The 13,173-nt window shown below is 42.5% G+C and overlaps 1 protein-coding gene across 15 annotated transcripts in view; it reads left to right on the top strand.

Moving 5' to 3' along the window:
- Positions 1-12,908, top strand: part of LOC111243233 (uncharacterized) — a 157,708-nt gene extending 144,800 nt beyond the window's left edge. For 13 of the 15 annotated variants that reach the window (XM_022788453.2, XM_086978502.1, XM_086978472.1 and 10 more), the window contains 7 exons: positions 399-611; positions 3,554-3,819; positions 4,217-4,265; positions 4,553-4,732; positions 5,041-5,742; positions 6,398-8,931; positions 9,235-9,374. In XM_022788453.2, the coding sequence (XP_022644188.1) occupies positions 399-611; positions 3,554-3,819; positions 4,217-4,265; positions 4,553-4,732; positions 5,041-5,742; positions 6,398-8,891 (3,904 nt within the window). In that variant the 3' untranslated portion in view covers positions 8,892-8,931; positions 9,235-9,374. Of the gene's footprint in view, positions 1-398; positions 612-3,553; positions 3,820-4,216; positions 4,266-4,552; positions 4,733-5,040; positions 5,743-6,397; positions 8,932-9,234 lie in introns of all 15 variants that reach the window. The other 2 variants (XM_086978495.1, XM_022788484.2) reach the window with 2 other exon arrangements.
- The last annotated feature ends 265 nt before the right edge of the window (positions 12,909-13,173 follow it).

The following is a 13,173-nucleotide window of genomic DNA, read 5'->3' as shown; positions in this document are numbered from 1 at the left end:
ATTTAGTATAGTCCACTGGGGCCTTTGCCGCCTAAGGTTAATCGAGCACAATGAGTCTCCTGCCTTCAGAAAAAAAAGTACACTCACACTTAGGTCCGTATTGAAGGCGAGCTGTCTGAAATAACACTTCATGGTTATACTGGATCTAAAACTCGAAAGTGGTTCATATCAGTATGCTCACCAGACGAATTAACTGTTCGGAGCCATTAATATCTGAAAACACTGTTAAAATGACGCGTTTTCGTCGTGCAGTAGAAAGTCCATTAGAAATATTAACGTGAATTGTTGAATTGGTCGTATACTTTACAAACTTCCAGCCGTGTCAATACTGTGACTAGCTTTAACATATGTTTAATGAGACAACCTGTCATTATTGCGATCTGTCTGCTTTTTTTCAGGGGAAAATTCGCTACGGTCCGTCGCTGTCGTCATATCGAGTCTGGCCGCGATTTCGCAGCGAAATATCTTCGAAAACGTCGAAGGGCAGAAGATGTGCGGCACGAGTTGATACATGAAGCGCTCGTACTTGCGTTGGCAGATAGTTGTAAAAGGATCATCTCCCTCAAAGAGATCTTTGAAACGCCCACTGAAGTTATACTCGTTCTTGAGATGTAAGTTGAGCGTGTAAGACAACGATCACGTTTTTCTTTGATGGCGAAGATTCTCAGCGGACCTTATCCGTTAAGTTAGCGAGCTTAGTATAATAGAAATTATTAACCTATGTTTGTTGCCTTCCTTATTAGTACTAAAAGTTAAGTGAGAACTAACCTCACTTGACACTCTTGAATTGACTCTCAGGTGCTACTTTTATGACAGGTTTCGGTTCTGTTGTTTAGCATTGCTTCGGGGAGTTTTCAAGGAAGAGAATTAGTATGAACAGACTGAAGGCTCAATTATAACCTAATGCTTTTTCGTAACTGATGACCACCTCGGTATCCTTGTGTAGCACTGCTTCAGGAATCAGTTAAGCTTGGTGGCTTAATATAAGCCATTTGAAGGGGTCAAGCAGAAGAAGTAATGACTATCTTTACAGCTTTTGTTACTATTCAAATCCAAATATGTCTACGCCCAGATTAGAAACTAGACTACTAAGTGTCTTCCGGTCAGCAGGCGAGCGCGTTGTCATTACTCTATTGTGATGATAGTACCCCGTCTACATATATAGATTACATACAGCTCTCACCAATTTCTCATACGATCTCTAGTTTATCAGTCTCAACCGGGTGATGTCTAGTACCGAAGCGCTGTTTGTTTCAAATAGAACGATAATTGTTAGGACTACCAAGACGTTTTTAGTGCCTGGCCAGTAGGAAGGTTAATAGGTTTTGCGGTCTTTGCCCTTCCACTTCTATGTCGGTTTCACATTAATTAAAATCTTTGGGTAGCGTAAAACAACAGCTGCTTAAATATTTTACCACAAACATATTATTACTGCTATCGGGAATATTCCTATTTAGCTGAAAAAAGGACAATTGTGGACACCTACTGCCCTGTTGGCTTGCCGACTATGAGCGGGTAAGTAGAGACTCTGCACTGAATGGCCTACTCGAATGACTTAATTGTTGCGACTATTTTCAGCGAATAGCCATTTCGGTTTATCCTTTCCCTCTGACGCTCTATCAATCTGAGGTTGTTCGTATGTTGTATATCTGCGTCGTTGCCTAAGAGCGCGTAAACACGTGGCTCAGTACGCTGCAACCGTTTATTGCATCGTCATTGTACAATTAATGTGCTACTGCGTCACGAAGCGCCGCAGCGTATCATTGACTTCCACCACTATATTCAATATCTACTACTGAGATTTGAAAATAAGGATTTTCAAGGATCAAGATCAACTCTGAATTCCTTACTTGACATACGCATACGTTACAGGCAATTATAGTATATGATTATCCGCCGTGCTTATCCCAGGGCAAGTTTTACTTACGTAAGGTAAATCGTTGCCATCTAATCTTTCAGCTTTTCTATTCTCACGACAAGCAAGCGGATTCAAATTTCTATCAAAGCTATATATATTACGAGACATTCAATTATTGTTTTCAAGGCTATTTACCTACCTGTCTGACAGTCCCTTTAAGACAGGTCAACTTAAACGGTCAGCGAACACCGCAGCCGCTTGTAATGCGCACGGCGAATCATATACTCTTGATACATTGTCTTTACGTGTCTGACCTTGTGTTGTCATGGGTACGTGTGTGTAAGTATATATCGTGTGCTGTGAACGCGTCTATTCGTTGCCTGGCCACTTTCGTTGAAATCGCTTTTTTGCTTACTCGAATCAAATGAAGTTCCGTTGAGCTGAGTCAGTTTTGGCTCATCTGGGCGTCGTTGCCCAGGGGCCGGTTCGTCAGGTAGTTTGCCCATCGGGCGTAGATGTCTTCTATAGAAAAAAGACGATAGATGGCATCACTATCTCTGTACCACCATTGTGTCTTCGTGTGTGCCTGTGCTCATTTGAAACACTGAACCCAGTGTGTCCAGGGCTTATATTAGCGATTGACTAGTCGGTGAAAGACATCCGCGAAAATTTCAGCATTTCGTAGTAGCGTAACGCAGAGTTTTTCGTTACTTACTCCTGTCCAAACGCTGCCGGCCGCAGCTTCAGGTTAGTCGCGATTTCTATTCCCGTAAAACAGTCAGAAACGTTACTTGAAACGTTACAGCTGTAGAAACTCGTTAAGTAAAGCCATTCCTAGGTAATAGTTTTACCGGAGTATCTCTGGTTAGAACAAGATGCGTGTTTCTTGGTGACGATATATGATGGTGAATTATACTTTGATACGCATTGGTATACGAGTGTTATCGTGAAGGCTTATTCTTCCGCCGTAGTGACTGTTTTCGCGAAGAAATCGATTGCAGTTAATTAGCGCATCTGTGTCGTACAACGTCGAACTTGCAGCTGGCGCGTTATGAAGTAAAACGCAAGTTTTCAAGTGGTAAACTTGTAACACATTTGTCAAATTCAAGTATTTGTCGTACAGCTGCTGTTCTCGTTAGGGGCGTATTTTTTCGAGTTGGGAACTCGGTTAAGCAATGCTATTTTGAACTTATTTCACTTGTTTGATTTTCGTCTACAGGCTCTGCTCAGTCTTCGGCCTCAATCAAAGCCTCATTTCAGGTTCTACTATTGTGATCACCTGCAAATAGGCGCTGCAGAAAAATATTGTTGTAGAGTTTCCGATGTGATTCCCCGTGTCATTGTAAATAAAAATGTAGGCCGAAACTATTTTTTTTTTTCATTTGGCAAATACATTTCCTCTGCACACGGGGTAGAACCTTTTTTCATTTTATTTTCTCAAAAAGTTTCATTTTTAAAGCACAAAAAGCACTTTTGTTTTTGAAGTTGAATGACCAACTGCAAACGTCTTTCATCTTGCTATACGGTTAAAAAGAACTATACCTGTTTCTTGAATTGCGCGCGTAAAAAACTGTTATAAGGTCCGTTATTGAGTTACGAAGCGTCGCTTTCCCAGTACGACACGAATTGTATTTACCCCTCATAAAGCACATCACTATTATTATATATAATCTATTTTTACACTATTCACTGCAGGGCTGCCGGAGGTGAACTTCAACACGTCCTGGATGCCGAGGACTGCTTGCCGGAATGTAGCGTGAGGCAGCTTTTACTGCAAATCGCCGAAGGTTTGGCATTTCTTCATTCGCAACATATTGCTCACCTCGATATAAAACCGGCAAACCTACTACTGTCAGCGGCTTGGCCGCAAGTTGATGCTAAGCTTTGCGATTTTGGTATTTCTCGCCTCATTCTTCCTGGTGAAGAAATACACGAGATTGCCGGAACGCCTGATTATATCGGTATGTATCCTGCTGCTAGACACGTATCGTGCTTAGAAACACAGATGGTGGATTGCCCAGGTTGTATGAACAACAGTCTCCTCTAATAATATCATTCGGACAAGCTACGTTTGTATTAATCGTATTTCTAAAATCATTTGTAGTGTTTTATCTGTCATACCGAAAAATAACTAATTTTTTTTGACTCAATTAGTATGCCCTGTCTCAGACTAAAATGCCAATTTGATTTGGGTAACAGGCCAAATGTGTTTTCTGCATTATATGTGTTGGACAAATATATCGTTCTTCCTATACTCGCATTTCAACAACAAGCCTATGACCTATTTGGTGTCCTTTTCAAGTCTATATCCATTAAATATCTGTTGTATATTTCTATTTTTTGTTTACTTCTTTACAGCTCCTGAAGTTTTACAATATGAACCGATATCGCTTTCCACGGACATGTGGTACGTTTATCAAAGCTGCCTTTAGATATTTATATATAGTTAAAATGTATTTTTTTTATCAAGTCCAACGTATTAAACTATTAAATCTAATTATAAAACGAGTTATTGTATTATTACAACAGAATTTGGTATTGTGTACGGCAAACTAGCTGCTAATCAAATGAGTAATGTGACAATGGTTTCAAGCTTATACTTGGTTAGCAAAATTATTTCTTAGATATTTTAAAAAATTAATTATATCTAGATCACTGAATGTTAATTACCTACATTTCGCTTTTCATTTACAGGAGTTTGGGAATTTTAACATATGTTCTCCTTACTGGCCATACTCCGTTTGGCGGTGATACAAAACAAGACACATACTGCAACATCACTCTCGGAGAACTCGACTTTCCCCAGGATCTTTTCAAGGATGTAACTTCGGAAGCTATTCATTTTATTACACAGCTCGTTGTCAAGGATCCCAAGTTGGTTTCGCTTAATTTCTTTTGTTTTTATGTCCATCGCAGTATATAATCCTGACAAGTTAGAAATCTTTGTAATTAATAACAAGTAAATTTGTTATAGTATATTTGTTCGTATTAACTTATAGATTTGATCTGTTTTTTGTTGCATTTCGCACAAATCGTCACAATCGCAATGAAACAATAGCCTCTTGTAGGTAACTATTCCCTGAATTATACCTGAACTCCATTTAGAACGTTTTACTCATAGAATACTATTAATACTGTTAACTCCCAGACCATTTTGTTATGTCAATTTCTTTGTTGTCCAGAAAACGACTGAGTATCGGTGAGGTCCTGAAGCACCCCTGGCTAACTCAGCCTTCGCCGTGTCCCTCATTCTTGGCAATTACCGCGGTTATCGGAGTTACAAATGATAACACTAGCCATCTGGTCGCCAACAGCAATAATGTTAATAATAATAACATTCATTCAAACGGCAAAAACTCTAACAAAATCACTAACGGTATAGCTAGCTACGGTTTAGTGGTCGACAGCGAACAGTCACCCAATCCACGAGAGGATCAGGAGGCGGTCGAACGTCTGCGTGGGGGTGCCGCCGTCGTTCAGTGCGAAACACCGTCGAGTTCATCTATAGGTAGTTGTGAAGAGAGTGATGCTGAAATTATTATGGAGGATCAGCGAGGACTTCAACATCAGCAGCCACAGTCTAAGCAACAAATCGTGAACGAAGATAGCAGCAGTGATACTATAAACATGAATTCAGACAATAATAGCAGGAGAAGCCAGAGCCGTAACGGCGTCGTCGAAGCGAAACAGACTCGGGGTAGTTCGCCAGTCATGGCCAAGCGCGCCATCGTGAATGAGGTTGAAACGCCAAATGTCGTTGCGGTGGCTGGTCATGATGATGTTGTGCCAAATAATCCAGCCGACTCAACAATCGGTGTCCAGCTGCAGCATGGCGAAACATCTGAGCAGCTCGTTCAGATTCATGAGAGCAGCGGGGAAGAAAGGTACGTTGGAATTAAGATCCTAAGAAAAAAATTAAAAGTAGACACGGTTGTTGGAAAGAACGTATTAGTTACTTGTAAAATACAGGATGTCCTATTTTGTCTCGGTTCTTACTCGTCATATCGGACGGGATAGAAGTCGACCAATGTGGAGACTTCGATAACCTTATCTGCGAATAAATGCAAGACAAAATGGTTCGGAGACCATCTTTCAATAACACAGTGATTATGGTTACAACTGATATTGAATGAGAGAAATTAAATCAATCGTGTGTTTTATTTAGAGGGTTATAGGTCGAATAGAATGCAATGAGAGGCTTCTTAGTAAAAGACCAGTACTGACAATAGTGAAATACTTCAAGTTTCACCCTATAATAAATTATCGCTTTTCATTTCTCCTAATTATGTCACTCTGAGATAATTTACAGTCTCTCGTTCTGACCTATCTATGTTCTTTTTTCTTCTGCCTCTGACTTCTGTAACCCCGTCCATTTGACCTGTCTAATCTAATTATGACGTTCCGACTGCCCGATTTTTTTAATCTTCGATCTTGCTCTAAAAAATCCTCACCCTATTTATCCTATCCAATCCAATATAAATATCCCTAAACCACCCTGCGCCAATACGCCGCAAATGGACGCGTCTGTGACGAAATCAGCAGTGAATCCTGCGAATCCCAATCGGAACCTGATTCAGACGCCGATGAAGATGCGCCTGTGCAGATAACCGATGTAACGGACGATCCTGAAAGTCAGGCCGAGCTTGAGGACCACTCGGCCACGCCAATCGTTACCGATTCTGAGGACGTTCTTCAGAGTCCTTCAGCGTCACAGAGCAATATTTATGCTCTGCACAAAAATCGCAAGGTACTACTAAGTAGATTAGCGATAAAGGAACAAGAAAGGCTACAGCAGCACTCGATTGCTTCTTCGGGATCTGTGAGCAGCACAACGACGTCAAAAAGTGTCTCTGCTACGGATTTACGTCGGTCAAGTGTTGGCAAAGGAAGGTCCAGTAAGAAGAATAAATCTAAGAGCAAAAGCCAATCCAATTTATCTAAGCAGGATAGAGGCAAGTCGCAGTCCGATTTATTTGGGCATGATAATCAGCAAAATACCGTTATTGAACAGCACAAGGTCGTTGCGACGCCCGAATGCGTGACAATGCAGAGTGTCCGACCAAAGACGCCTGCCTTAAAGTCATCAGGGAACACTTGTCTTCATCAGAACGAATTTGAGAGGAGAAACGATGTAGCAACATCGAAAAGCTTTGATGATGATGAGGTGCAATTGGATACGGTCAAATCACCCCAGCCAGAAGTTGCCGCAAATATTGGTTTAGTGTTTGATGATGAACTTGTTAAGAAAACAATGGAGAAAGAATGTTGTAGTGAAGCATCAAATGGTCACCGAAAAATGAAGGGAACCGTCTTAAGAGAAGAGAAAGCAGTCGTTGAAGAATCCAACAACGATTTGAACAACTCATCCGAAGCTGTAGACAAAGCCTTCAATAATAATAATGGCGCCAAAAGTATGGCAAACAGTAAGAACAAAGCTGAAAATGGCTGTAAGAAAGGACACGATTTGGATGAAACCCAAGGCGATGGACGATGTAATACGGAAAACGTCACTTCAGAAAAAGTCCAAAAGGTCAACGAAAAAGGAGCCCACAGAGAGCACCATAGACCACGAAGTCCACAACTGTCTGTGTTTGACCGTATCAATCAGCGGGCGGCCAAGTTCATGGACATTGGCTCTCCGTTATCCCATTCTCATTTCTTTAAGACAGAATTTACCAATCGGAATGAGCCAATGTTTTTCCGAGAAACAAATGACTTATTTGAAAACTTCCAGCTGAGGCATGGTGACCTCATCGGCCGTTTCATGATAGACTTTCCGTTTAGAAACCGCGACGAATTGGGTCTAAGGAAAAGAGATTTAGAAAAAGTGAATCTGCGCAAATACGATGCAGTGGTTAAAAATGACACTAGTTGGCAATATGAAAAGGATGTGCCTCTTTTATCTGGTGAGCTAAAGGGCCGCTGTCCTTTCTACGATAGATTATCCCGCTTCGATGGGACACCTCGTCCAACACAAAAATTACAGGAAGAAGCACCTATCGCAAGCGCTTCCTTGAGAACAGCCCATTGTATTTACGACAAATCAACTGAAATGGGATCCTTCAAGCAACAGGAATTCGAGAGTTCTGAATGTGAGCCCGATCTCAATGTTTGGCAATATCAGGAAAGCTCTTCAGTTCTGCAAAATCGTACTAGCAGGCTCAATGGCGATCTCCGGCGAACCTTCGCGTCGCGCGAAGTGGAGGAAGATATCATTGTTGACCCTGAAAGCATGTGGCAGTACCAAGATGAGATTTCAATTCTCAGTCGATTACCAAAAATTCCGGTAAAGGATGAGATATTCGAGGAAACAATTCAGCGTCGCCGCCTCAACGCGCTTAAAAAAATGGCCGTCGGCTTTAAGCACGCTGGCGAAGGGTTGTTCACCGCAGACGACAATGACCTTATTGATAGAATCATGGGCACCGATTTAGGTGACGGTCTTCCTATCTTTAAGCGGGCTGGATACAATGATTCATCAGGCCTGAACTCGTTTCACTACGGAGACAGCTTCGAAACACAGCCAAGTAAATGCTCGGTTCAAAAGGGCTTTAGCAGTGACGACGCGTCCTTTGACCGATTTCGAGATAAAGCCAATGCAACAGACAGCGTTGACAACATTATTCCGGTAAACGTCGACGTAATGGCTGCAAATAAGGCTGTCTCAAGCTTTGAAAAAGCTAAACGAACAAGCGGCGCTAAATTAAATCGGTTACTTAACAAGTTAGACGAATGGGAAGAAAAGATCAAAAACGTGCGTTACGACGAACCTGAAAATGGCATAGGAACTCCGGTGGTCGGTGCTTGTACAACATCCAGACAAACCGATTTAGCGTCGTTATCATCTGAACAGATCAATCTTACAAAACACTTGACGAATGCCGCCTCGGAAGAAATGAGGACCTGCACTGCCGAAAAAATCATAGAGAAAAACAGCATCAATGAACCGTTCAAGGAGTACTCGTTTACGAGTTCCAGCAGTGGTTTGAAGAAGACAGTCTGCTACCAACGTACAGAAGTTAAGAAGGTTTGAACAAACTTCATGTCAAAACCCGATGAGCTCTCGTCCAGAGGTAAATCTCGCGTGAGACGAGTGCCGTGTACTGAATTGCCGTATGAAACTATTGATTGTCGATGGATTTATCAGTTTACCGCTTTTGGGTCGAAATCCCATTGCCCTCATGTTGTATCTGCGATATAGTTTGAAACGCATTTTCACTTGCTTGCATTACTAATTATTTAATCACATATGCGCCGCTATTGTCGCTGCATGTCAAAACATTGCACTAAACCTAAATTTATCTTTGTCAAAGAATAATTGTAGTCTTGTTTTTTCTAATACCGTATATATGCTGTTTGTTCGCCATTCATTGCAGAGTCTCCGTTCCTGATAGCGCTTCCCCAGCGCCGGAAGAGGAGCTCCCCTCGTTGCAATCATCGACATCTTCATCTTCATCGGATTCACCTGTTCCTGCCAAGAAGGACAAAGAGTGCGAAGCCCGACCATTGAAGGACGTTCCGAAGCCAAGAAAGGCGTCACTTCCTCCTCCTCTCGTTGTTCCGAAAAGTGTCGGATCATCCGGATTTGTTCTGGCATCGTCTGGCGGCAGGGCGTTCCAGCCCTCTCCAATTGATTACTCGTCATCACTTTCTCCACAGGTCTCTCCAACGCTACGTCGTAGCGTTGCTCTTCCATGCGCGTCCAGGCTACCCTCGATGAGACCGTTAACCCGAAGTACGTCGGTCAGTCCCGTCCGAACGGTGCTCTCTAGCAAGACCCCGTTGACGCCTAGCAAGTCTCTATCGAGCCCCCTCTCCTCACATCACTCTAGTTGTTTTAAATTAAACAACAACAGTGCTGCCAACGGCAACAGCACCCAACAGCATCAACATCAAGCTCAGTCCCAAAGTGGGACGTTGACGACGTACGGTCGAAGGGCGACCTTAACCTCCGCAGCGTCTCCTTCGTCGTCACACGCTCTTAGCGCCTTACCCCGGCGAATTCCTTCTTCCTCCTTAAAACGGCCCCAACCTACATCCACTCCTAAACAGTCCAAGACATCCTCCGGTTCAAATAGTACCGCTACTAGCAGCCATAGCCAGTACAACAACATCAGCGCAAGCCACAACCATAGTTCATCAACGCATGTGCTCACGAGCACCGCGAGTTCTTCGACTAACAATTCTGCCCATGCCCACAAGGCGTCGACAACTTTTCGCCCGAGTCTGTTGTCCCCGACTGTATCCAGTGCTCTCAAATCTTGTGCCGTCCCGCTGCGCGCGGTCAACTCGTTAAGTCGAGCCGATTGTGAGATTCATGGGTGCCACCAGCAACAGCCATACCAGCACCATCGACGATCGCTTATCTTGTCCCCGTCCAGCACTCAGAATCACCATCATCACTTACAGGAGAACAAGGGGACTCCGATAAACAAACGGAGCTCATTGCCTGAGCGGTCGATGAAGAAGCCCGTTAAAGGCGGTTCGACACCCTCAGCGTCATTGACACCTACGACGGGCTCGTCGACCGTGGTAAGGCGATCGAGCGCGATTCTCGACCGAACCAAGACGGCAGCTGCGCGAAAAAGTATGGAGCTCGAAGGATTGCGAAGGAAGACATTTAATGACGATGTGCTCGTTTGCCAATTGTGGCAAAGCAGCTAAAAGACGCTGGAAGTGCTGGCCTTAGCGGAGACAGCACAGTGCTGCAAGTAGTAAGACCCTTTGTGTAACTTCTTGGTACCGAAGACAACAAGTAGTAGACAATGAAATTAAATTCTTGAAACAAATAAAAATAAGACAATAACATGTAAACGATATAACGAAATGCATATGGCATTTTGAGAAGTCGCCAGTGGCGTGCACCTGTGCAGTTGTCTAGCAGAGCGGATGCCGTATGCGATCATTTCCGGTGGTTAAAAATCTGGTCGTCGATGTGCAACTATAAATAACACAATTGACGTTCATTGTTTAGATGAGGTTAGGGCAAACTCGGACGTAGGCACTGTGCCACAATTGCACGCGATGTTTGTGGGATGAGATCGATGATTGATTGATTGTGATTGGCTAAACGTGACATGTATATGAAATGAGAGGTTGGTAACTATTCATAGTAATGCATCACGCTTCGCTTTTTCTGTACAGATCCTTAGACAAAGCTTGTGAATAGATGATACATATAGAAACTCTACGCAAAACTTCCGAGCGTGGGAGCACGCTTTCCCGTACCTGGGGTGACATACGCACCGACCGACGAGCTAGCCAATCGAATCGAGTCGTAAATTAAAAGTGTAGTAAGTATTTTTTTATTAATATTATCATATTGCCATTACATGTACTACGCCTATTCTACTGCCAAATCTACGAGATGCATAAGACCATTATGAGTAGCTATGATGACGGTATTATAGCACTTGGTTGGTAGGCGTTAATTGCATAGCTGTGGAGTAGGTCTCCTACTGCACGCCAAGGAGTCATTATTTCCTTACCACGCAGGTACCATTGTGGTATCATCAAATTAGAAAAGTGCTGAAAGCTTGCCAAATACGCAGTGAACAGGGTGTCTAAGCAGAACTCTGTGCTGTTCTAGCCAGTACAGAGAGCGGCGTTTGTGCGAGACCCGTATGAACTTACAGACCGATAAATTTGTATGGTTGTATAAACACACATGCATAAAACTACGTAAAAGACATCAAACGACGATCATTCTTAGCATTATCATCATGATGATACACCAGCAACAACAGAACAGTAGATAAAGATCAATATCATGATTTAAACATTACACACATGAACGACGTCATCTTCTGCCAGTCAAGCCGGACTGGCAACAGCTCCACCACCACAATAAAACGCGATCCGCTTTCAAGCCGTGGTAACATTTATTACATAACCTTACCCCAACATACATACACACAAAAGTAGCCAATAATAACAATAGAGTAATCGAGGGCGAGTGATCTATTTATTTTTTTGTCTAATCGATTTTGCTGCTGTAGCAATTCATTGGTGCTGTCATGGTTGTTTTTGTTACTACTGCTGCTGCTGCCGTCGCCGCAGCAGCTGCAAAACTCCTATCTCAGCATCTGCCAACAGCGAGACCAACGATAACAGTCATGGCGTCCCGTAAAAAATATCACGTGGAATACATTGGCGTTGGTATTGATATTTAACAAGGGACAGCACAATGCATATAACCGCTCATAACTGCGGAACCTTTTTTCGGACAACTCAGAATGCGAAATTATGCGATTGGTATCATCGTTCTGATATTTCACTTTATTCCTATTAGACAGTGTTTACGCGCGCCGTCCGAGCTGGCAACCAACCGGGGCCAACCAGTCGGGGGGCAAAGGCTGAAGGGTAAATGGGTTCAAGCTGTGGCTGATCGTCTGCAGGACGGTATAGAAACAAAGGAAGAAACGTGCATATACACGCAACCATGTATGGTTACACATTAAAGCGGTAAGTAGGAAGTACCAGCGGATATGGTTAAATAAGTGGTTAACAACGTACAGATAATTGGAGAAAAACGAGATGGCAAAAGCGATGGAAATTTGCTTTGAGTGACTTCGATATGAAAGTTAAGAGTGGGGACAGAATACAGGTTCGATGGAACATGCGACTGCGGCATTGGCCAGGACAGAATTGGTCCTATTCTTTTGGATGGGTTTGCTTAGCCTCTTTTTGCGTACGCAGTCCGCATTTTCTGCGTACGAAATCTAGCGCATTTCTGAGATGGGCGTTGCCATTACGGGAACCAGGCGCTGAAGCAGACGCTTTAGCAACCTTGAAGTGAGAGGGAGTCTACTCAGCGAGAGATATCAAGCAACCAAGAGAAAGAGATGAACGGCACAACTGTATGATAAAAGACACAACATAAATACATACACATTATTATTTAAGACTTCAATATTTGGTACATATAAGCAGCGCCGGTGATACTGGTAAAATCGAATGGAGTCCCAGACCGCGACTCGTTTTTCCCCCATCTTCACATATTTTGTTATCGTATTTTCTTCAATAAAATTATACTGTTTACGCCCTATAATCAGCTGCTTGTTTTTTTGAGCTATGTTAAGGTGCGGACGTTGATAACAATATACAGGAAAAATTCAATTTAAAAAATTATATATGAGTATCGTTGCTTCTATGAATAGATAATAATAATAATAGTTAATTATATTATTATTGTTATTCATTATATAAATTTGAGTCAATCGTAATTTATTGCACATTTTACTTCTAATTAGTGTATAAATCCTATTCTATACTTCGCAGGAAGTTTTGTTATTCTGTTAATAGGTCAAAATAAG

This window comes from Varroa destructor, unplaced genomic scaffold (assembly GCF_002443255.2).
Source record: "Varroa destructor unplaced genomic scaffold, Vdes_3.0 BEIS01000001.1, whole genome shotgun sequence".
Taxonomy (NCBI): domain Eukaryota; kingdom Metazoa; phylum Arthropoda; class Arachnida; order Mesostigmata; family Varroidae; genus Varroa; species Varroa destructor.
The sequence above is the reverse complement of the archived record's forward strand: the minus strand, read 5'-3'. Positions and strand labels throughout refer to the sequence as shown.